Source organism: Gorilla gorilla, chromosome 13 (genome assembly GCF_029281585.2).
Source record: "Gorilla gorilla gorilla isolate KB3781 chromosome 13, NHGRI_mGorGor1-v2.1_pri, whole genome shotgun sequence".
NCBI classification, from domain to species: domain Eukaryota; kingdom Metazoa; phylum Chordata; class Mammalia; order Primates; family Hominidae; genus Gorilla; species Gorilla gorilla.
The window spans coordinates 133,934,386-133,956,433 of NC_073237.2; the positions used below are offsets into that span (position 1 = coordinate 133,934,386).

The 22,048-nt window shown below is 53.5% G+C and overlaps 1 protein-coding gene across 5 annotated transcripts in view; it reads right to left on the minus strand.

Annotated features, from left to right (window-relative positions):
- PNPLA7 (patatin like domain 7, lysophospholipase) overlaps window positions 1–22,048 on the minus strand; it is a 95,178-nt gene that overhangs the window by 48,902 nt on the left and 24,228 nt on the right. For all 5 annotated transcript variants that reach the window (XR_008668308.2, XM_055350261.2, XM_063696909.1 and 2 more), the window contains 6 exons: window positions 17,377–17,505; window positions 16,395–16,475; window positions 14,841–14,967; window positions 8,850–8,990; window positions 1,159–1,259; window positions 790–936 (listed from right to left, as the gene is read on the minus strand). Coding sequence is in view for 4 of the 5 variants with exons in the window: in XM_055350261.2 (XP_055206236.2) it covers window positions 790–936; window positions 1,159–1,259; window positions 8,850–8,990; window positions 14,841–14,967; window positions 16,395–16,475; window positions 17,377–17,505 (726 nt within the window). In the remaining variant the exon portion in view is untranslated. The remainder of the gene's footprint in view (window positions 1–789; window positions 937–1,158; window positions 1,260–8,849; window positions 8,991–14,840; window positions 14,968–16,394; window positions 16,476–17,376; window positions 17,506–22,048) is intronic.

The window sequence follows — 22,048 nt, forward strand, 5'->3', positions numbered from 1 at the left end:
GATTGGTAATTACGGAATTGGGTGACCAGTGCATGGGAACTCATGACACCATCATGGCTGTCTTTTTACCTATTTAAAGCTTTCCATCAGCCAGGTGCTGTGGCTCACGCCTGTAATCCCAACACTCTAGGAGGCTGAGGTGGGCAAATCATTTGAGGTCAGGAGTTCGAGAGCAGCCTGGCCAACATGGTGAAACCCTGTCTCTACTAAAAATACAAAATTTAGCCAGGCGTGGTGGTGGGCGCCTGTATCCCAGCTACTTGGGAGGCTGAGGCAGGAGAATCGCTTGAATCCAAGAGGTGGAGGTTGCAGTGAGCCGAGATCATATCACTGCACTCCAGCCTGGGTGATACTGCGAGACTCTGTCTCAAAAAAAAAAAAAAAAGCTTTCCATCATATGTAAGAAATTAAATCCTAGATGAACTAATGATTGAATATTAAAAAGTAATAAAAATAAATTATTAAAGTGAAGCTGGGAAAATGTCATACTACAATAATCTGACACTCTTATTGCTGTATTAAATATAAACATAGATGAGAATTCTAAAGTTCAGCTTTAGGACACCCTGATGTCCCAGAAAGCTTCAGCTTTGAGTTTGAACATAAGGCGATCTCAAGCTGCTAGCTTCCCAAAGGGGACCCCACACGACAACTAAGCCTGCACTCCACCCAAAGCACCTCCTTTGCAGCCACTGTCCTCCACACCCGGAACCACGGCCCGACAGAGGTAGAGAGGAGGCCATGGGCCCTGGGTGGGACAAGGGCCAGGTGCCCGCTGGGGCCACTCACTTCCAGCTTCATCAGGGTGAGCAGGTCCTTCTTGGCAGCTCTGAAGATGGCATCCGACTTCCTGCTGGCCAGGGTCTCATCCGTGTGACTCTCTGAGTGGTGGGAGACCGTGGAGGGTATCTCTGCAACCATCATGCTTTTCCTGGACTGGAGAAGAACGGAGATACCGGCAATTCGAACGGATGTGGTTGGGGAACATCGCACAACGGCGTGGTCAGGTCTGAATCGCACAGTGCGGAAAGGCCGGCTGAGCCTCCTGAAGCTGCAGGTGCCACATGACACCAAAGCCGGCGGCGCCCCCAATGCACCAACAAGCCACGGAGAGGGTGGGGCCCCAGGCGGAGGGTGAGAATGACAGCCAGGGCCTACCTTGCTGGCCACGGAGCTCCCGGGGTGCTCGTCCGAGTGCAGGAAGACCCTGGCACGGTCACATGCCATCCCCAGATCAGAAGTGGCACTGCCTGCGCCCCCTACACACAGAGGGGACACTCAGGACACCTTTCGCTAGGCCACTGACACAAACATCCGCGGTGTGGGCTGAGCACACCCTGCAGTCTAACCACACAGACCCCGGCAGCTCCCTCGAGGGAGTCGGGCCCTGAGATCCCTCCACACCCTGCTTTCTTTCGGCATCTGCCTCAGTGGCTCTGTGACCCACCAGCTACAGGTTTTCTCCGCAGCTTAAACCCACACGGCGCCTTCAACATTTCTGGGCACTGATAAAGGTAGCCCGGTCGGTGCCTAAAACACTGAAGGAAACCAGCCCTGGTCCTGAGCCAAATTCCTCAAACCTTGCCATGCGCGCCACACCCTGACGGCTCGCTGCGGGCAACCCTGGGTAGAGCACCCTTTCTCTTGCTGTCCACCTCAGGGATGCTGCCACCCTCTGTATGTGAGCTCCCCTAACAGGTGCCCTGGGCCGTCACGCTGGTGCTTTGGGCTTGGCTCTTTGCAGTCCCAGCCCCATCTCGGAGGTTTGCTCTTTGCAGTCCAGCCCCGTCTTGGAGGGAGGGGGTTGAGGCACCCCCTCCAAAGAGCTCCCCTGTTGCTGCTTTTGGGCGGCCTCGGGCTGAGTGGGATGAAGCAGTGTGCACCCTTTTACGGCCTGCCCTCAGCATTACACATCACTACACACACAGCGTATCTGACCTCTGGACCAGCTGCTGTGGATTCTGAGGAAGGGTGCACGCTTTGCACGACGGGGTCACGCACTTCCAGGCACAGATCCAGCCCTTCCTGTGCAGCTGCGCAGGCGAGCGAGTCATCTGCACTGCGGTTTCCCATCCATACTGGAATTCGCAACACCCATTTCTCAGCGGCATACAGAGGAACCGCGCAGACACTAACCGTGGACACATGCCACACAGATGCCGCAGCCACATGGCGCTGCGGGAAGGAACTAGGCCCAGGAGCACAGCCATGTGCCCCTCCCTGGGAAGCCAGACACGGAGAGCCAGGAGCGCTGGGCCTTGGAAAGGGGCGCATGTCTCCGAGGCTTACGCTGAGGGTGCGCTGGTCGGGTTTCACGGAGCTGCACCCTTCAGCCCAGTGCACTGTGCTGTGTATTACTCATGCCCCCGTCAAGTCCTGCTGTTTTTTAAAAAAATCTGAACTGGAAAGCAATCTATGGCAACAAAGGTCACCAGTGCTTCCTCTGGGGCTGACCCTCTGGGGTGGGCGAGAGGAGTGCAGCCCCTTTACCTGACCGCAGCCACACAGGGGAACACTGGGGTGTAATGACCACACCTTGTACGTCAACAAGCATGTAGCTAAATGATAAAATTTCTCACACCTGTAGTCCCAGCACTTTGGGAGGCTGAGGCAGCCAGGTCGCCTAAGGTTGGGAGTTCGAGACCAGCCTGACCAACATGGAGAAACCCTGTCTCTACTAAAAATACAAAATTAGCCGGGCGTGGTGGTGCATGCCTGTTACCCCAGGTCCTCGGGAGGCTGAGGCAGGAGAATCCCTTGAACCCAGGAGGCAGAGGTTGCGGTGAGCTGAGATCGCACCATTGCACTCCAGCTTGGGTGACAAGAGCAAAACTGCGTCTCAAAATAAATAAATAAAATAAAATACGGGGGCCAGGCATGGTGGTATGCACTTGACAAGAGCAAAACTCCATCTCAAAATAAAATAAAACACGGGGGCCAGGCATGGTGGTATGCACCTGACAAGAGCAAAACTCCATCTCAAAATAAATAAATAAAATAAAATACGGGGGCCAGGCTGGTACGAATGAGTTTAGCTGGTACGAGTGAGTTTAGCCGGTGTGAGTGAGTTTAGCTGGTGTGAGTTTAGCTGGCATGAGTGAGTTTAGCTGGCGTGAGTTTAGCTGGTATGAGTGAGTTTAGCTGGTACGAGTGAGTTTAGCTGGCGTGAGTTTAGCTGGCATGAGTGAGTTTAGCTGGCGTGAGTTTAGCTGGTATGAGTGAGTTTAGCTGGTATGAGTAAGTTTAGCTGGCATGAGTGAGTTTAACTGGTATGAGTGAGTTTAGCTGGTACGAGTGAGTTTAGCTGGCGTGAGTTTAGCTGGCATGAGTGAGTTTAGCTGGCGTGAGTTTAGCTGGCATGAGTGAGTTTAGCTGGTACGAATGAGTTTAACTGGTGTGAGTGAGTTTAGCTGGTACGAATGAGTTTAGCTGGTATGAATGAGTTTAGCTGGCATGAGTGAGTATAACTGGTATGAGTGAGTTTAGCTGGCATGAGTGAGTTTAGCTGGCATGAGTGAGTATAACTGGTATGAGTGAGTTTAACTGGTATGAGTGAGTTTAGCTGGCATGAGTGAGTTTAGCTGGCATGAGTGAGTATAACTGGTATGAGTGAGTTTAACTGGTATGAGTGAGTTTAACTGGTATGAGTGAGTTTAGCTGGTACGAGTGAGTTTAGCTGGCATGAGTGAGTTTAGCTGGTACGAATGAGTTTAACTGGTGTGAGTGAGTTTAGCTGGTACAAATGAGTTTAGCTGGTACGAATGAGTTTAACTTTAACTGGCGTGAGTGAGTTTAGTTGGTACGAATGAGTTTAGCTGGTATGAATGAGTTTAACTGGCGTGAATGAGTTTAGCTGGCATGAGTGAGTATAACTGGTATGAGTGAGTTTAGCTGGCATGAGTGAGTATAACTGGTATGAGTGAGTATAACTGGTATGAGTGAGTTTAACTGGTATGAGTGAGTTTAGCTGGTACGAGTGAGTTTAGCTGGCGTGAGTTTAGCTGGCATGAGTGAGTTTAGCTGGCGTGAGTTTAGCTGGCATGAGTGAGTTTAGCTGGTACAAATGAGTTTAACTGGTGTGAGTGAGTTTAGCTGGTACGAATGAGTTTAGCTGGTATGAATGAGTTTAACTGGCATGAGTTTAGCTGGCATGAGTGAGTTTAGGTGTCAACAGTCACATGAGGCTTGTGGCCCATCATGCACAGCACAGGCATGGAGCAGCCACAGCAGTCGGATGAGGCTGAGGAGTAGACGCTGGTGTCTGTGGGTGGCAAACCACCCAGGCACCGAGGCAAGAGACAGAGGACACAAGCTGTTCCAGTATAATAAAATATAAAACAAGAATAGTTATACCAGATATAGATCTTAGATATGATTATATATGAATATCATTAATCATTAGTTTGTAGCAATTACTTTTTATTCCAATATTATAATAATCCTCGCTCTATAATCATAACCTAGGAAAAACCAGGCCATGCAGAGATAGGAGCTGAGGGGACATAGTGAGGTGTGACCAGAAGACAAGAGTGCGAGCCTTCTGTTACGCCCGGACAGGGCCACCAGAGGGCTCCTTGGTCTAGCGGTGACGCCAGCGTCTGGGAAGATGCCTGTTGCCAGGCGGACCATGGTCTAGCGGTAGCGAAGAGTGTCAAGGAACAACACCCGCTACTTAGCAGACCGGGAAAGTGGGGGGGGGGGGTCTCCCTTTCCCCGGGGGAGTTTAGAGAAGACTCTGCTCCACCTCTTGTGGAGGGCCTGACATCAGTCAGACCCGCCCGCAGTTATCCAGAGGCCTAACCGTCTCCCTGCGATGCTGTGCTTCAGTGGTCACACTCCTAGTCCGCCTTCATGTTCCATCCTGTACACCTGGCTCTGCCTTCTAGATAGCAGTAGTCAATTAGTGAAAGTACTAAAAGTCCCTGATATGCAGAAATAATAGCATAAGCTATCTTTCTCTCTCTCTCCTCTCCCTCTCTGCCTCGGCTGCCAGGCAGGGAAGGGCCCCCGTCCAGTGGACACGTGACCCACGTGACCTTACCTATCATTGGAGATGACTCACACTCTTTACCCTGCCCCTTCTGCCTTGTATCCAATAAATAACAGTGCAGCCAGACATTCGGTGCCACTACCGGTCTCCGCGCATTGGTGGTAGTGGTCCCCCGGGCCCAGCTGCCTTTTCTCTTATCTCTTTGTCTTGTGTCTTTATTTCTACACTCTCTTGTCGCCGCACACAGGGAGAGACCCACCGACCCTGTGGGGCTGGTCCCTACAGGTGTCAGTGCCTGAAACGCCACCAGGCAGTGCCCCCGTGTGGGCGGAAAGTTACCCAGGTGCCGAGGCATGAGACTGAAGGCACAAGCTGTTCCAATATAATCAAGAAAATAGTTAGGATAAGAGAAAGTTATATTCGAAATAGGATATAGAGATGAATATATATGGATATTATCAATCATTAGTTTTCTGTATTAACCTTTGTATGATTATTATAACCAAAGAAAAACCAGGCCACACAGAGTTAGGAGCTGAAGGGACATTGTGAGAAGCGACCAGAAGACAAGAGTGTGAGCTCTCTGTCACGCCCAGATAAGGGCCGCTTGAGGGCTCCTCGGTCTAGCGGTAGCATCAGTGCCTGGGAAGGCACCCGTTACTTAGCCGACCTTGGCCTAGCGGTAGCGCCAGCGCCTGGGAAGGCACCCGTTACTTAGCAGACCTTGGTCTAGCGGTAGCACCAGCACCTGGGAAGGCACCCGTTACTTAGCAGACCTTGGCCTGGCGGTAGCGCCAGCACCTGGGAAGGCACCCGTTACTTAGCAGAACTTGGTCTAGCGGTAGCGCCAGTGCCTGGAAGGCACCTGTTACTTAGCAGACCGGGAAAGGGAGTCTCCCTTTCCCTGGGAGAGTTAGCGAGCACTCTGCTCCACCAGTTTTGGGGGGGGCCTGACATTCCCCAGGCCTGCCCGCAGTCATCGGAGGCTTCAACGTCTCCCTGTGGTGCTGTGCTTCAGTGGTCACGCTCCTTGTCCACTTTCATATTCCACCTGTACACCTGCTGCTTCTCTTATGTTCTTAGAAGACAGCAGTAGCAGAATTAGCGAAAGTATTAGAGTCTTTGATCTCTCTGATAAGTGCATAGAAGAAATGCTAACGTCTGCTGTCCTCCCTCTCTGCTTCAGCTACCACAAAGGGAAAGGCCCCTTGTCATGTGGACACGTGACTTGCTTGACCTTATCAATCACTTGAGATGACTCACACTCCTTACCCTGCCCCCTTGCCTTGTATACAATAAGTAGCAGTGCGTCCAGGCCTTCAGGGCCACTACCGGACTCTGTGCACTGGTGGTAGTGGCCCCTGGGCCCAGCTGTGTTTCCTACTATCTCTTAGTCTCGTGTCTTATTTTACTACAATCTCTCGTCTTCGCACATGAAGAGAAAACTCACAAGGCCCTGTAGGGCTGGACCCTACACCCCTGAGCCAAGCACACGTGACTTCACGATCCAGCAGCCCCAACACAAATGTGTACACGCTCGTGCAGTGGACGCACAGACACAAACATTCACATGGCGAAGCCTGCACCACCACGAGAAGCGGGGGAGGCTTCTCCACATGACGGCATGGATGGACCTCCCCGCGGGACGTGGAGCAGGGAAGCCAAACGCAAACGCACACCACACAGCTCCACTTCTGAAAAGGAAAACAGGCCAACCTCACCTCGGCTGGCAGACATCGGGATGGCAGGCAGCCGTGGTGGGGAGCAGGTTTTACAACCAGACATGGCTGCTGGTGGTAACAAGAGGAGCATGAACGGGGCTTGCAGGGGCTAATTTATGTTTCTTTACCTGGTTCACAAGTGAGTTCAGTTTATGGAGTCATCAAACCGTCCACCTGCAATGTGCGTCCTGCATGCGCATTATACAACCATCACTAGTTAATAAACAAACAACAACTGGGCCAGGTGCTGTGGCTCATGCCTGTTTCCCAACACTTTGGGAGGCTGAGGCAGGAGGATCACTTGAGCCCAGGAGTTCGAAACCAGCCTGGGTAACATGGCAAGACACTCTCTCTACATGAAACAAGAAAAATAAAAAGAAAATACAAAAAAAAAAAAAATGCCAAGTGCAGTGGTGTGCCTGTAGTCCCAACTACTCAGGAGGCTGAGGTGGGAAGATCACTTGAGCCCAGAGGGTTGAGGCCGCAGTGAGCCATGATCTCACCACCGCACTCTAGCCTGGGCCACAGAACGAGCCTCTGTCTGAAAAAAAAAAAAAAAAGCTGTTACTTAAACAAAAAAATCCATGTAGATTCAGATACCTGATGCCTGATGGCACAAAAAAAGCAAGAGAGAGATGACAGATTGTTTTATTAATGGTGTTGGGTAAATCATCACCATAAAGAGTAAGGAAAAGATGAATTTCTTCCCTCATTCTTGCAGTATAAACTACAGATAAATGAAAGACCTCTATGTGAAAGGCAAAACTAAAAGCTAATAAAAATAGTCTTTGAGGCCGGGTGCGGTGGCTTAGCCTGTAATCCCAGCACTTTAGGAGGCTGAGGTGGGCGGATCACCTGAGATTGGGAGTTTGAGACCAGCCTGGCCAACATGGAGAAACCTCGTCTCTACTAAAAATACAAAATTAGCCAGGTGTGGTGATGCGTGCCTAAAATAGGCTGAGGCAGGAGAATCACTTGGACCTGGGAGGCAGAAGTTGCGGTGAGCTGATATCACACCATTGCACTCCAGCCTGGGCAACAAGAGTGAAACTCCGTCTCAAAAAAAAAAAAATTAAAAAACAGAAATAAATAAAATAGTCTTTGGAAAATTTATTTATGACTCAGGAATAAGGAGAGAATACATAAGACCCAAAACACAAATCACAGGTGCCAAGGCAAAAAGCTGGCTTTCCACAAAAGAACATCAGGGTCCCTGTTGCATGAAGGTCCCGTGGCGGCATTTTCCAGCCCATGGACAAGAGGGAAGAGAATCTCCAACAACTGAAACTAATGAGACAAGAGGGAAAAGAATCTCCAAAACAAACTAAGGAGACAATGGGGAAGAGAATCTCCAAAAGTGAAACTAACCAGGGATCTCTACCTACAGCACATAAAGAATCAACACAAATCAACCAAACTCCAGAATCCTGCAGAAAGTGGGCAGAGAATACAACCAGACAATCTGAGAGGGATGCCCAGATGGAACCGAATACAGCAGGAGCCGATGAGCTTGCCAGTGACCTGCGGGTGGCAGACGGCGGAGGGGGCAGGTCTGCAGCAGGAGCACGGCTGCACTGCCGGGCAGGATGGACTTGGAGGCTGCCCTGAAAATGCCCTGGGCCCTGTGGCCAGGCTGTGGGCGGGTCACCCGGCTGTTGAGGTGCCCGGGCCCTGTGGCCGGGCTGAGGGCGGGTCACCCGGCTGTTGAGGTTTTGCTACACATCAGTTACAGCAAAGGTCCCTGCGGAGAGGCACACGTCAGCAGGGCTGGGGAAGGAAGGGAGGCTTGCTAGAGGCCCGGGACACAAGGCAGGAGAGGGACCATGCAGGGAGGGCGGGAAGGGCCGAGCACATGGCTCTGCGGGGCATCTTGTGGCACCGGCCCAGCCCTGGCGGTGGTGGGGGTGAGACAGGGCAGGCACGCAGAGGAGCACACCAGGGTGTTCTGGGTGGCAGGACGGCCACCAAACCTCGACCCTAGAGCCACAGGACAGGCACAGGCCCCCCTGGGCACGTGGGGCTCTAGTGGAGGGCGCCCGCCTCGGCGGCGATGCTGGGCGTCAGTGCAGCTCAGCCTGGGTCTCAGATGCCGAGGGCCTGTGGGTCACACTGGCTGGGCAGCCGTCGAGGTTCTTTACCTTGTGGGGCCGAAGGGTCAGGGTCACCTGCCCCGGGCTTCTCCAGCTCGTCCAAGATCTCTTTGCGAATGGAAGGCGCAGGGACGGAGTGGCTCCTCTTCAGCAGGGGCCCAGCAGCTACCGGGCGGCCGCCCCCGTGATCTGCTCGGGAGGCAGCCGTAAGCAACCTTGTTTGCACGCACTCCCTGGCGTCTGGTGCAGCCCACTCGGGGCCACGCGGGGAGCAGGGTCCCCACAGCAGCAGCAGCTGTTGTGCCCCACAGTGCCCTGTGCACCTGAACACGCTCTGGACCAGCCCACGGGCCACCAGGCCTCTGCATCTGCCGGGCCAGCAGGTGAGTGCAAGCGACTGCCGGCCTCTGACTAGCCCTGGCTCCTCCCCGCCCTAATCCCGCCTCCCACATCCCCTTCCTCCCAATCCCCCTCCCCACCCCATCCCCCTTCCCCCAAATCCCCCCTCCCCCCAATCCCTCTCCCCCAAATGCCCCCTCCCTGCCTCAACCCCCTCCCCCCAAATCCCCCCTCCCCACCCCAATGCCCCTCCCCCAAATCCCCCTCCCCACCCCAATGCCCCTCCCCCAAATCCACCCTCCCCACCCCAATGCCCCTCCCCCAAATCCACCCTCCCCACCTCAATCCCTCCTCCCCCAAATCCTCCCTCCCTACCCCAACCCCCTCCCCCAAATCCTCCCTCCCTACCCCAACCCCCTCCCCCAAATCCTCCCTCCCTACCCCAACCCCCCATTCCCCGAAATCCCCCTCCCCACCCCAATCCCTCCTCCCCACCCCTTCCACCCCTACCCCAATCCCCCATGTGCCCTGCCCCCATCCCTAACCTAACCCCCTGCCCCTCTCTGAGGCCTTGCTGCCCTGATTGTCCTGCTGTGGGCCAAGTGCCTTGAAGGCAAACTCCATCCAGGTGTGGCTGCCAGCCAGGCCCTTTCTCAGGGCGTCCCCTTGGTGGATGCGGCTGTCTGGGCTCGCCTGGGATGGGCCACTCAGGGCTGCATCTGCCCCTCAGGTGAAACGAGGAAGGAGCCTGGCCTTGCCGACCACACAGGCTGAAGGAGGCTGCCCTGCCTGGACACTGTCCTTACCTACAGAGGCCCATGAGCCCCCCCCATCCCTGGTCTCTGCCAAGACCCCAGCCAGGACAGCTGCTGCCCCATCAAGTCACATGGACCTAAGCCAGTGAAAGAAATGCCATTCAGGCAACGACACATACTCTAAAATACACTTTGAGGCCAGGTGCAGTGGCTCACACCTGTAATCCAAACAATTTGGGAGGCCAAGGTGGGAGGATCACTTGAGACCAGGAGTTCAAGACCAGCCTGGACCACGTAGTAAGATGCCATCTTTACAAAAATTTAAAAATAAAAGTAAATGAGCTGGGCCTGGTGGCATGCGCCTGTGGACCAAGCTACTCAGGAGGCTGACGCAGGAGAATCCTTTCAGCCAGTGACATGGGGGTGGCAGTGAGCCAATACCGCACCACTGCACTCCAGACTGGCCAACAGAGCAAAACCCTGTCTCAATAATAATAATAATAATTATTATTATTATTATTATTATAAAAATAATAATAATAATAATTATTATTATTATTATAATAAAAATAATAATAATAATAATTATTATTATAATAATAATAATAATAATAATTATTATTATTATTATTATAATAAAAATAAAATGCATTTCTGGGAAAAAGCACATCAGCCAGAGCCGCGTTTAAAGGTGGCTGTGATCCTCATGGGGTCTTGCAAGCACACATGAGTGCAGGAGTAACACCACTCTGCTCACTCCATCCCTCTGTCACTCACTCCACCTTGTCCACTCCATCCCCCGTCACTCACGCCGCTCTGTCCACTCCATCCCCCACTCACTCACTCCACTCTGTCCACTCCATCCCCCACCCACTCACTTCCACTCTACTCACTCCATCCCCCACTCACTCACTCCACTCTGTCCACTCCATCCCCCACCCACTCACTTCCACTCTACTCACTCCATCCCCCGTCACTCACTCCACTCTGTCCACTCCATCCCCCACTCACTCACTCCACTCTATCCATTCCATCCCCCACTCACTCACTCCACTCTACTCACTCCATCCCCCACTCACTCACTCCACTCTGTCCACTCCATCCCACACTCACTCACTCCACTCTATCCATTCCATCCCCCACTCACTCACTCCACTCTACTCACTCCATCCCCCACTCACTCACTCCACTCTGTCCACTCCATCCCACACTCACTCACTCCACTCTATCCATTCCATCCCCCACTCACTCACTCCACTCTACTCACTCCATCCCCCACTCACTCACTCCACTCTGTCCACTCCATCCCACACTCACTCACTTCCACTCTACTCACTCCATCCCCCACTCACTCACTCCACTCTGTCCACTCCATCCCCCACCCACTCACTTCCACTCTACTCACTCCATCCCCCGTCACTCACTCCACTCTGTCCACTCCATCCCCCACTCACTCACTCCACTCTATCCATTCCATCCCCCACTCACTCACTCCACTCTACTCACTCCATCCCCCACTCACTCACTCCACTCTGTCCACTCCATCCCCCACTCACTCACTCCACTCTATCCATTCCATCCCCCACTCACTCACTCCACTCTACTCACTCCATCCCCCACTCACTCACTCCACTCTGTCCACTCCATCCCACACTCACTCACTTCCACTCTACTCACTCCATCCCCAACTCACTCACTCCACTCTGTCCACTCCATCCCACACTCACTCACTCCACTCTGTCCACTCCATCCCCACTCACTCACTCCACTCTGTCCACTCCATCCCCACTCACTCACTCCACTCTGTCCACTCCATCCCCCACTCACTCACTCCACTCTATCCATTCCATCCCCCACTCACTCACTCCACTCTACTCACTCCATCCCCCACTCACTCACTCCACTCTGTCCACTCCATCCCCACTCACTCACTCCACTCTGTCCACTCCATCCCCCACTCACTCACTCCACTCTATCCATTCCATCCCCCACTCACTCACTCCACTCTATCCACTCCATCCCCCACTCACTCACTCCACTCTGTCCACTCCATCCCACACTCACTCACTCCACTCTGTCCACTCCATCCCACACTCACTCACTCCACTCTGTCCACTCCATCCCCCACTCACTCACTCCACTCTGTCCACTCCATCCCCCACTCACTCATTCCACTCTGTCCACTCCATCCCCCACTCACTCACTCCACTCTGTCCACTCCATCCCCCACTCACTCACTTCCACTCTACTCACTCCATCCCCCGTCACTCACTCCACTCTGTCCACTCCATCCCCCACTCACTCACTCCACTCTATCCATTCCATCCCCCACTCACTCACTCCACTCTACTCACTCCATCCCCCACTCACTCACTCCACTCTGTCCACTCCATCCCACACTCACTCACTTCCACTCTACTCACTCCATCCCAAACTCACTCACTCCACTCTGTCCACTCCATCCCACACTCACTCACTCCACTCTGTCCACTCCATCCCCACTCACTCACTCCACTCTGTCCACTCCATCCCCACTCACTCACTCCACTCTGTCCACTCCATCCCCCACTCACTCACTCCACTCTATCCATTCCATCCCCCACTCACTCACTCCACTCTACTCACTCCATCCCCCACTCACTCACTCCACTCTGTCCACTCCATCCCCACTCACTCACTCCACTCTGTCCACTCCATCCCCCACTCACTCACTCCACTCTATCCATTCCATCCCCCACTCACTCACTCCACTCTATCCACTCCATCCCCCACTCACTCACTCCACTCTGTCCACTCCATCCCACACTCACTCACTCCACTCTGTCCACTCCATCCCACACTCACTCACTCCACTCTGTCCACTCCATCCCCCACTCACTCACTCCACTCTGTCCACTCCATCCCCCACTCACTCATTCCACTCTGTCCACTCCATCCCCCACTCACTCACTCCACTCTGTCCACTCCATCCCCCACTCACTCACTCCACTCTGTCCACTCCATCCCCCACTCACTCACTCCACTCTGTCCACTCCATCCCCCACTCACTCACTCCACTCTGTCCACTCCATCCCCCACTCACTCACTCCACTCTGTCCACTCCATCCCCACTCACTCACTCCACTCTGTCCACTCCATCCCACACTCACTCACTCCACTCTATCCCCCACTCACTCACTCCACTCTGTCCACTCCATCCCCCACTCACTCACTCCACTCTGTCCACTCCATCCCCACTCACTCACTCCACTCTGTCCACTCCATCCCACACTCACTCACTCCACTCTGTCCACTCCATCCCCCACTCACTCACTCCACTCTATCCCCCACTCACTCACTCCACTCTATCCACTCCATCCCCACTCACTCACTCCACTCTGTCCACTCCATCCCACACTCACTCACTCCACTCTGTCCACTCCATCCCCCACTCACTCACTCCACTCTGTCCACTCCATCCCCCACTCACTCACTCCACTCTGTCCACTCCATCCCCCACTCACTCACTCCACTCTGTCCACTCCATCCCCCACTCACTCACTCCACTCTGTCCACTCCATCCCCCACTCACTCACTCCACTCTGTCCACTCCATCCCCCACTCACTCACTCCACTCTGTCCACTCCATCCCCCACTCACTCACTCCACTCTGTCCACTCCATCCCCCACTCACTCACTCCACTCTGTCCACTCCATCCCCCACTCACTCACTCCACTCTGTCCACTCCATCCCACACTCACTCACTCCACTCTGTCCACTCCATCCCACACTCACTCACTCCACTCTGTCCACTCCATCCCCCACTCACTCACTCCACTCTGTCCACTCCATCCCACACTCACTCACTCCACTCTGTCCACTCCATCCCCCACTCACTCACTCCACTCTGTCCACTCCATCCCCCACTCACTCACTCCACTCTGTCCACTCCATCCCCCACTCACTCACTCCACTCTGTCCACTCCATCCCCCACTCACTCACTCCACTCTGTCCACTCCATCCCCCACTCACTCACTCCACTCTGTCCACTCCATCCCCCACTCACTCACTCCACTCTGTCCACTCCATCCCTCACTCACTCACTCCACTCTGTCCACTCCATCCCTCACTCACTCCACTCTGTCCACTCCATCCCCCACTCACTCACTCCACTCTGCTCACTCCATTCTCTCCTCACTCTCATCAGCATTGCTTCATTTAATTTCACATACTTTTTTTAGTCACTTCAACTCTTTTGGGAACATGATGGGCTATAAATAACCAAGCGCGCACCTCATCTGTAGGGTGGCTGTTAACTCCATCACACAGATCGTCGTGGGGTGACTCATGCGGTGCATGCCACACCCGACCACTTCCTCCTCAGATTCAGGCCCCCCAGTTAGCACTCAGAACAGCACGTGAGAGCCCATCGGGGAAGGCCCACTCCCCACCAGGCACCTGGCCCAGGCGAAGCACGCAGGGAGAATTCTGGGAACAACTGAAGAATGGAGGGTGAAGGGTCCTGGGCCTGTCTGAGGACATCCGGGCCTCATGTGAGGAGACGGGCACACGTAAGGAGACCTTTGGAGGTTTGAGGACATCCAGCCCACATGTGAGGAGACGGGCACACCTGAGGAGACCTGGGGAGGTCTGAGGACATTCAGCCCGCATGTGAGGAGATGGTGACACGTGAGGAGACCTGGGGGGCCATCTGATGAGAACTGGGGGGCAGGTGAGGTGACCTGGGCCATGTGAGGTGACCCGGGGTGCGTGTCAGTAGACCTGGGGGGCATGTGAGGTGACTTGTGGGACTGGTAGGGTGACCTGGGCCGTGTGAGGTGACCCAGGGATGTGTGAGGTGGCCTCGGGCATGTGCAAGATGACCTGGGGTGACCTGAGGCAGTGGGAGCAGGATCCCCCGGACTCTGGGGCTGGACACTGCCCTCCTTGGTGCAGGACAGTACCTGAGTCACAGGACTCCTGGAGCCGCGGTGGCTTTTTAAGCCGCTCTTCTTCGCCATAGAACACCTGCTTCTTGGCCTTCCCGGCAGCCACGCTGGCTACAGACACGAGAGGGATGGCCTGGCTCTCCTGGGACACAAGAAGGAAGTTCAGTGCCACCCCAGGAACACCCCACACCCACTGACAGGTGTGGGCCCCTCGAAGATGTGACAGGTGTGGGCCCCTCAAGGCAAAGTTTAAGCTGCATTTCAGGTAATGGGAAGAGGCCGATCATCAACCCAGAAATCCAGTTATTCAAGAAAAGGACTGGTCTGTTTAAGGCAACCAAGCTCAGCCTGCTTTTACCCTAGGCCCTGCCTCAAACACTTGATCAAGTCAACATACTGCCCCAAATTGTCAGAACCTTAATACTCTTCATTAAAACAAAAGATAATGTAGAAAACAAAAAGATATTTCCTTAATGTCAACAACTGAAGACGACAAGCCCTAAAATGTCATCAAAATTATGATTTCCAACGGAAATGCACATACTAAAGACTAATGCATGCTGGGCCTTTACTAACCGAGCTCCACTTGCCCCGTGACTAAATAGAGCCCTCCGCATATCAGGCTACTGTTTTGGGCAGTGGGGATGGAGCAGGGCACAAAACCCTGGTCTCACTCACTTCCCACGAGAGCTCAGCTAGGTGGGGACCGTCCCACGTCCCGGCCAAGTGCCTCCCAGGGTCACACCGCTGGGAGGAGGGAGAGCCAGGGTTGACAGCCTTGTGCCCTTGACAATGCGCTGTATCCTCCAAACGGGTCACAGTTCGGGGTCAGCTCCGCCCCACCCAGTTCAGATAGGAGGAGCTGTCAAGGGCAACACACAGGGAGTGCTGGCAACAGGGACCCCATGGGACGGGCATGGGCAGCGTCCGCTGGACGTGGCCGTAGGGACCCCACGGGACGGGCATGGGGAGGGGCAGCCTCTGCTGGATGCGGCCATAGGGACCCCATGGGACGGGCATGGGGAGGGGCAGCCTCTGCTTGACATGGCTGTAGGGACCCCATGGGATGGGCATGGGGAGGGGCAGCCTCTCCTGGACAGGGCCGTCAGCTCAGTGTGCAGCCTGCAGGGCCAGAAAGGGAAGGAGCGTGTGTGTGGCTGCCGATGTCCTACAGAACACAGGTGACCAAAGGAAGACTCATCACAGAGTCCTGAATGGGAGCTGCAGAGGCACCAGGCGGCTGCTCACAACCGTGTGGGCCTCCAGAGGGACAACTCCAGCATCGGAGAAGGAATTCCACCTTTCCCAAGTCCAACGGATCAGAGATTTTGGAACACAAGGCCCCAGGAGAATCAAGCCTCCAAATTGACTAGCAGGTGCTTTAAGGTAGGAGAATAAACACAGCGCAACCAGCCCCTCCCAAAGTCCTAATGACCAGCAACTGGGAAGACCACAGCTGTTGCTGGCACTGCCCCACCAGGCACTGGGCGCCTGCCGTGCCAACCAGTAGCTGTCCCGATGCCAGCTGCATGGAGCAGCATGGGGCTTTGTGAGGTGGTTTTCACTTACAGGGTTGAAGAGCTCTGTGGTCAGGCCGAGGTAGTTGTGCAGAGCCAGAAAGGTCACCCTCTGCAGCCGCACCATGATGATCTGCAAGAACACGCCAGCCGTGCGGTGACCACCGGCCTGGGGCACAGGGCGGGCCCCCGGCAGCACCACACAGAGCACTGAGAACCGTGCCCCAAACCCTGCAGATGCCACAGACCGAACCCTCTCAGGGTGAAAAACCCCGCAGACTTGACACCTCACCACGGTCAAGTAAGACGTTCACATCACGGGGAATGGGACGAGGGGCACGTGAAGACTGCATTGTTTTTGCAAGTTTTCTATAAATCTAAAGTTACTCCAAAGTGAGAAGTTTAATAAAAATGTAAAAATCTCTTTGGGGGTAGTGAGGGATCTTAAGACCTCTTTGAGATTGTGAACATTCATTTTTATTTTAAGATATATATTACAATTTTTTTTTTTTTGAGATGGTGTCTCGCTATGCCGCCCAGGCTGGAGTGCAGTGGCACGATCTCGGCTCACTGCAAGCTCCACCTCCCAGGTTCACACCATTCTCCTGCCTCAGCCTGCCGAGTAGCTGGGACTACAGGTGCACGCCACCACACCTGGCTAATTTTTTGTATTTTTAGTAGAGACGGGGTTTCACCGTGTTAGCCAGGATGGTCTCGATCTCCTGACTTTGTGATCCACCCTCCTTGGCCTCCCAAAGTGCTGGGATTACAGGTGTGAGCCACTGTGCCCGGCCTACAAATTTTTAAAATATAACCTTCGTTCTTCCCGAACCCACTCAGAATCCCACATCACCAGTGGTAAGTCCCGCCAATGAAGTTGATTTCTCTATTCCTCTGAAATCACCTTCATGGCTGTAAAGCTCAGAACTGAGAAAGTAAGTGGGCAATAAACCCACTCAAATCCCAAACCAGTGCCCAGGCCCCCCCAGGGTGACACACAGCAGCTAGAAGAGTTATCTGAAAAAGTGACCCACCTGCACCACCCTCACCAGAGTTTCCGGATATTTCTCAAAAACTCCGTGAAAAGCCGCAGCTGGAAGCCGGAGGATGGTGGACGGGATGGCCGCGCGGACGGAGACCGTTTTGTAAGGTGCAGCATGGCCCTGTAACAACAGCTCCATCAGTCCCCGCTCTGTGAGCCTGGCCAACCCCTCAGGGAATGCCAAGGCTCCTGGAAGCCCTGGAGGAGGCCCCGCCTGCTGCCCAGTCACACGACTCCATTCTCCCTCCCAGGCTGGGCTGTGCAAAGTGCTGCTTTTGGCACCAGCTGCACATGTTTTTTGATTGTCCAAGACATGTGCGGCGAAGGACTGGCTGACGATGAAATGTGGGTGAGGGGGAGGCCCGCAGGCAGCCACCCCACCAGACCTGAGCACTCACCACGGGGAGCTCCAACCGCTCCCACCTGCCACTGAGGCTCACGGACCAGCTCACCAGCGTCCTACTCTACATCCGACATCAGTGTCGGTAGCCCTCGCCAAAGGGCGTGCCAGACACCAACCCGAGCGGGCTTCCTAAAAAGGCCACCGAGAGGGTCAGGAGCCACCACCATCAAATGCCCACCGCCACAGTGGGGTCACCGCCTAGGACAGGGAGCGCGCACTGCCGGGTCGCACGAGGCCCAGGTGAGGAGCCACAGAGGCTCACCGCGTGGATGTGGCCAGCAGAGCTCCACACGGCCAAGGAAAGAGCCCAGGAAAAGCCCCAGTGAGTGATGTGGTTTCCATCTCCTGGAAATCGGTGGGCTCTAGAGACAAAAGGCTGTTTTTAAATCACGCTGTCATCTGCATGCAGGCAGATTCTTCTGGAAACTTGTTGGCTCTAGAGAGGAAAGGCTGTTGTTTACACCATGCCTTCACCTGCCTGCAGAGACAGATTTTTTTTTTTTTTTTTGAGACAGAGTCTCGTTCTGTCGTCCAGGCTGGAGTGCAACGGCGTGATCTTGGCTCACTGCAAGCTCCGTCTCCCGGGTTCACACCATTCTCCTGCCTCAGCCTCTCGAGTAGCTGGGGCTACAAGCGCCCGCCACCACGCCCGGCTAATTTGTTTTTTGAATTTTTAGTAGAGACAGGGTTTCACTGTGTTAGCCAGGAGGGTCTCGATCTCCTGACCTTGTGATCCGCCCGCCTCGGCCTCCCAAAGTGCTGGGATTACAGGCGTGAGCCACCGCGCCTGGCCCAGATTATTCTGGAAATTGGTTGGCTCTAGAGAGAAAAGCCTTCTGTTTACATCACGCCGTCACCTGCATGCAGAGGCACATTCACCCTTTTTGGTGCACACCTCTAGCATTTTCACCCCCACCACAGAAACAGAACAATCCCAACCTCCAACGCCCCTGGCAGCCTTTTCGCATCCTCCTTTCTTCCCACCACTGGGTCCTGGCAAGGCTCCCCTGTCTTCTGTCCCAGTGGTTGTGCCTTTGTCAAAATGTCACATAAATGGAGGCACAGAGTGTGGAGGCTTCCCTCAGCGGGGTGACACACTCGAGATTCCCCCACGGTGGCGTGTCTGACAGAGGTCTCTGCCTTGACTCCCGAGTGCTGGCTGCCTCGACTCCCGAGTGCTGGCTGTCTCGTGGAGGCTTCGCAGGGTCTCCGTCCATTCAGCAGTCGAGATTCCCCCACGGTGGCGCGTCTGCCAGAGGCCTGTGCCTTGGCTCCTGAGTGCTGGCTGCCTCATGGAGGCCTTGCAGTGTCTCCTCGTGAAGGCCTCACAGGGTCTCCGTCCATTCAGCAGTTGAAGGATAGTTGTGTTGTTTCCACTGGGGACAATTCTAAACAAAGCTACTTGATAAATACGCATCTCCCAGTGTTTGCGTGGACACAGTTCTCATCCCTCTTGCTAAATACCTAGGGATGGGATTTGTAGGTTGTACGGAATATGTATCCTCACATTTATAAGAAACTACCAAACTGTCTCCTACAGTGGCTGCCGTGCTTTGCATTCTCACCAGCGGTGAATGAGTTTCCGTGGATGCCCCGTGGAATGAGTTTCCGTGGATGCCCCGTGGAATGAGTTTCCTTGGATGCCCCGTGGAATGAGTTTCCGTGGATGCCTGTCTTCACCAGCAGTTGGTGCCACCATGTCGCATAATAAAGAATTTAGCTGGTCTTGTCTTCAGTTCCCACGAGAAAGCCCTCAAGATCTTAGAAGCTCCTGGAAGTGTCTTTTTATTCACGGTGCGATTCACTTGGGTTTATGCTAGCAGGTGACTCCTGGTGGCAAGGCCCAACCCAGAAGTTTCAGGAGGGAGCTGGCCATGCAGGGAAGACCAAGCATGTGACTAGATCCAGGGGTGTCAGCCCAACCTCCCACCTGCAAGGAGGGGAGGAAGCTAGAGATCGAGTTGGATCACACAGCCAAAGTTCAGGCAAACGTCCCTGGGTGGCAACACACATCAGTGTGCCAGGAGGTATAGGGTCCAGCCCTACTGGGCCTGTGGGTTTTTCTCTTCATGTGAGGAGATGAGAGATCGTAGAAATAAAGACACAAGACAAAGAGATAGAAGAAAAGACAGCTGGACCCAGGGGACCACTACCACCAAGGCATGGAGACCGGTAGTGGCCCCGAATGCCTGGCTGCACTGTTATTTATTGGATACAAGGCAAGGGAGCAGGGTAAGAAGTGTGAGTCGTCTCCAGTGACAGGTAAGGTCACGCGAGTCACGTGTCCACCGGACAGGGGGCCCTTCCCTATTTGGTAGCCGAGGCGGAGAGAGAATGGGGGCAGCTTATGTCATTATTTCTTCTATGTGTTTCTCGGAGAGATCAAAGACTTTAATACTTTCGCTAATTCTGCTACTGCTATCTAGAAGGCACAGCCAGGTGTACAGGGCGGAACACGAAAGTGGACCAGGAGCGTGACCGCTGAAGCACAGCATCACAGGGAGACGTTTAGGCCTCCGGATGGCTGCGGGCGGGCTTGACTGATGTCAGGCCTTCCACAGGAGGTGGTGGAGCAGAGTCTTCTCTGACTCCCCCGGGGAAACGGAGACTCCCTTTCCCGGTCTGCTAAGTAACGGGCGTCTTCCCAGGCACTGGCGTTACCACTAGACCAAGGAGCCCTCTAGTGGCCCTGTCTGGGCATAACAGAAGGCTCACACTTGTCTTTGGTCGCTTCTCACCGTGTCCCTTCAGCTCCTATCTCTGTATGGCCTGGTTTTTCCCAGGTTATAATTGTAGAACAGAGATTATTATAATATTGGAACAAAGAGTAATGCTACAAACTAATGATTAATATTCATATATCATCATATCTATATTCTAGTTCCAGTATAACTATTCTTATTCTGTATATTTTCTTTATTATACTGGAACACCTCGTGCCCTCGGTCTCTTGCCTGGGTGGCTTGCCGCCCACAAGGAGGATGGCATAGCTCAAGGACACGGGAGCCTCATGGCTGGACCATGCCAGACCTCACTCTGTGGGTCTCTTGACTGTTTTGACTGATCCTGATTTTCATCCTTTTTTTTTTAAGACAGAGTCTCGCTTTGGAGTGCAATGGCGCGATCTCAGCTCACTACAAGCTCTGCCTCCCGGGTTCACGCCATTCTCCTGCCTCAGCCTCCCAAGTAGCTGGGACTACAGGCGCCCACCACCATGCCAGGTTAATGTTTTGTATTTTTAGTAGAGATGGGGTTTCACCGTGTTAGCCAGGATGGTCTCAATCTCCTGACCTCATGATCCACCCGCCTCAGCCTCCCAAAGTGCTGGGATTACAGGCGTGAGCCACCACGCCTGGCCGATTTTCATCCTTTGTAGTACAAATGTGAGTTGTTCTAGAATATTGAATCTGAGGGGGTCACAGGAATCCCTGAACTTGTAACCAGTTGGTCAGAAGTGTGAGTGACCTGGGAACTCCCAAGTTTGCAGTTTTGGATGCTATTATAATTGCTGTTACTTTTAAATTTCAATTCCCAATTCTTCATTGCTAATATAGAGAAATACAGTTTATTTTTGTATGTTGATAAACTCTAAGTTCTAGTAGTTGTCTTATAGAATCCACAGGATTTTCAATCTAGATAATCATGTTTGTGAATCGAGACTTTTATTTTTTCTTTTCCCATCTGCATGCTTTTTCTTTCTTTCTCTTCCCCTACTGCTCTGAGGACCTCCAATACGATGCTGAACAGGAGTGGTAAGAACACACACTTGGCCAGGCACGGTGACTCATGCCTGTAGTCCCAGCACTTTGGGAGGCCGAGGCAGGTAGATCACGAGGTCAGGAGTTCAAGACCAGCCTGGCCAAGATGGTGAAACCCCGTCTCTACTAAAAATACAAAAATTAGCCGGGTGCGGTGGCAGGTGCCTGTAATCCCAGCTACTTGGGAGGCTGAGGCAGAAGAACTGCTTGAACCCGAGGGGGCAGAGGTTGCAGTGAGCCAAGATTGCGCCACTGCACTCCGGCCTGGGCGACAGAGCAAGACTCCGACTCACAAAACAAAAACAAAACAAAACAAAAAACCCACACACATACTCTGGCTTGTTCTCAATCTTCAAGGGAAAATATTCAGTCTTTCACCATCAGGCATGATGTTTGCTTTCATTTTTTTAGTACAGATGTCCTTTATTCGATTTAGGAAGTTCTCTTCTCCTGGTTGCTGAGAGTTTTTATCGTGAACAGATGCTGAATTTTGTCAAATACTT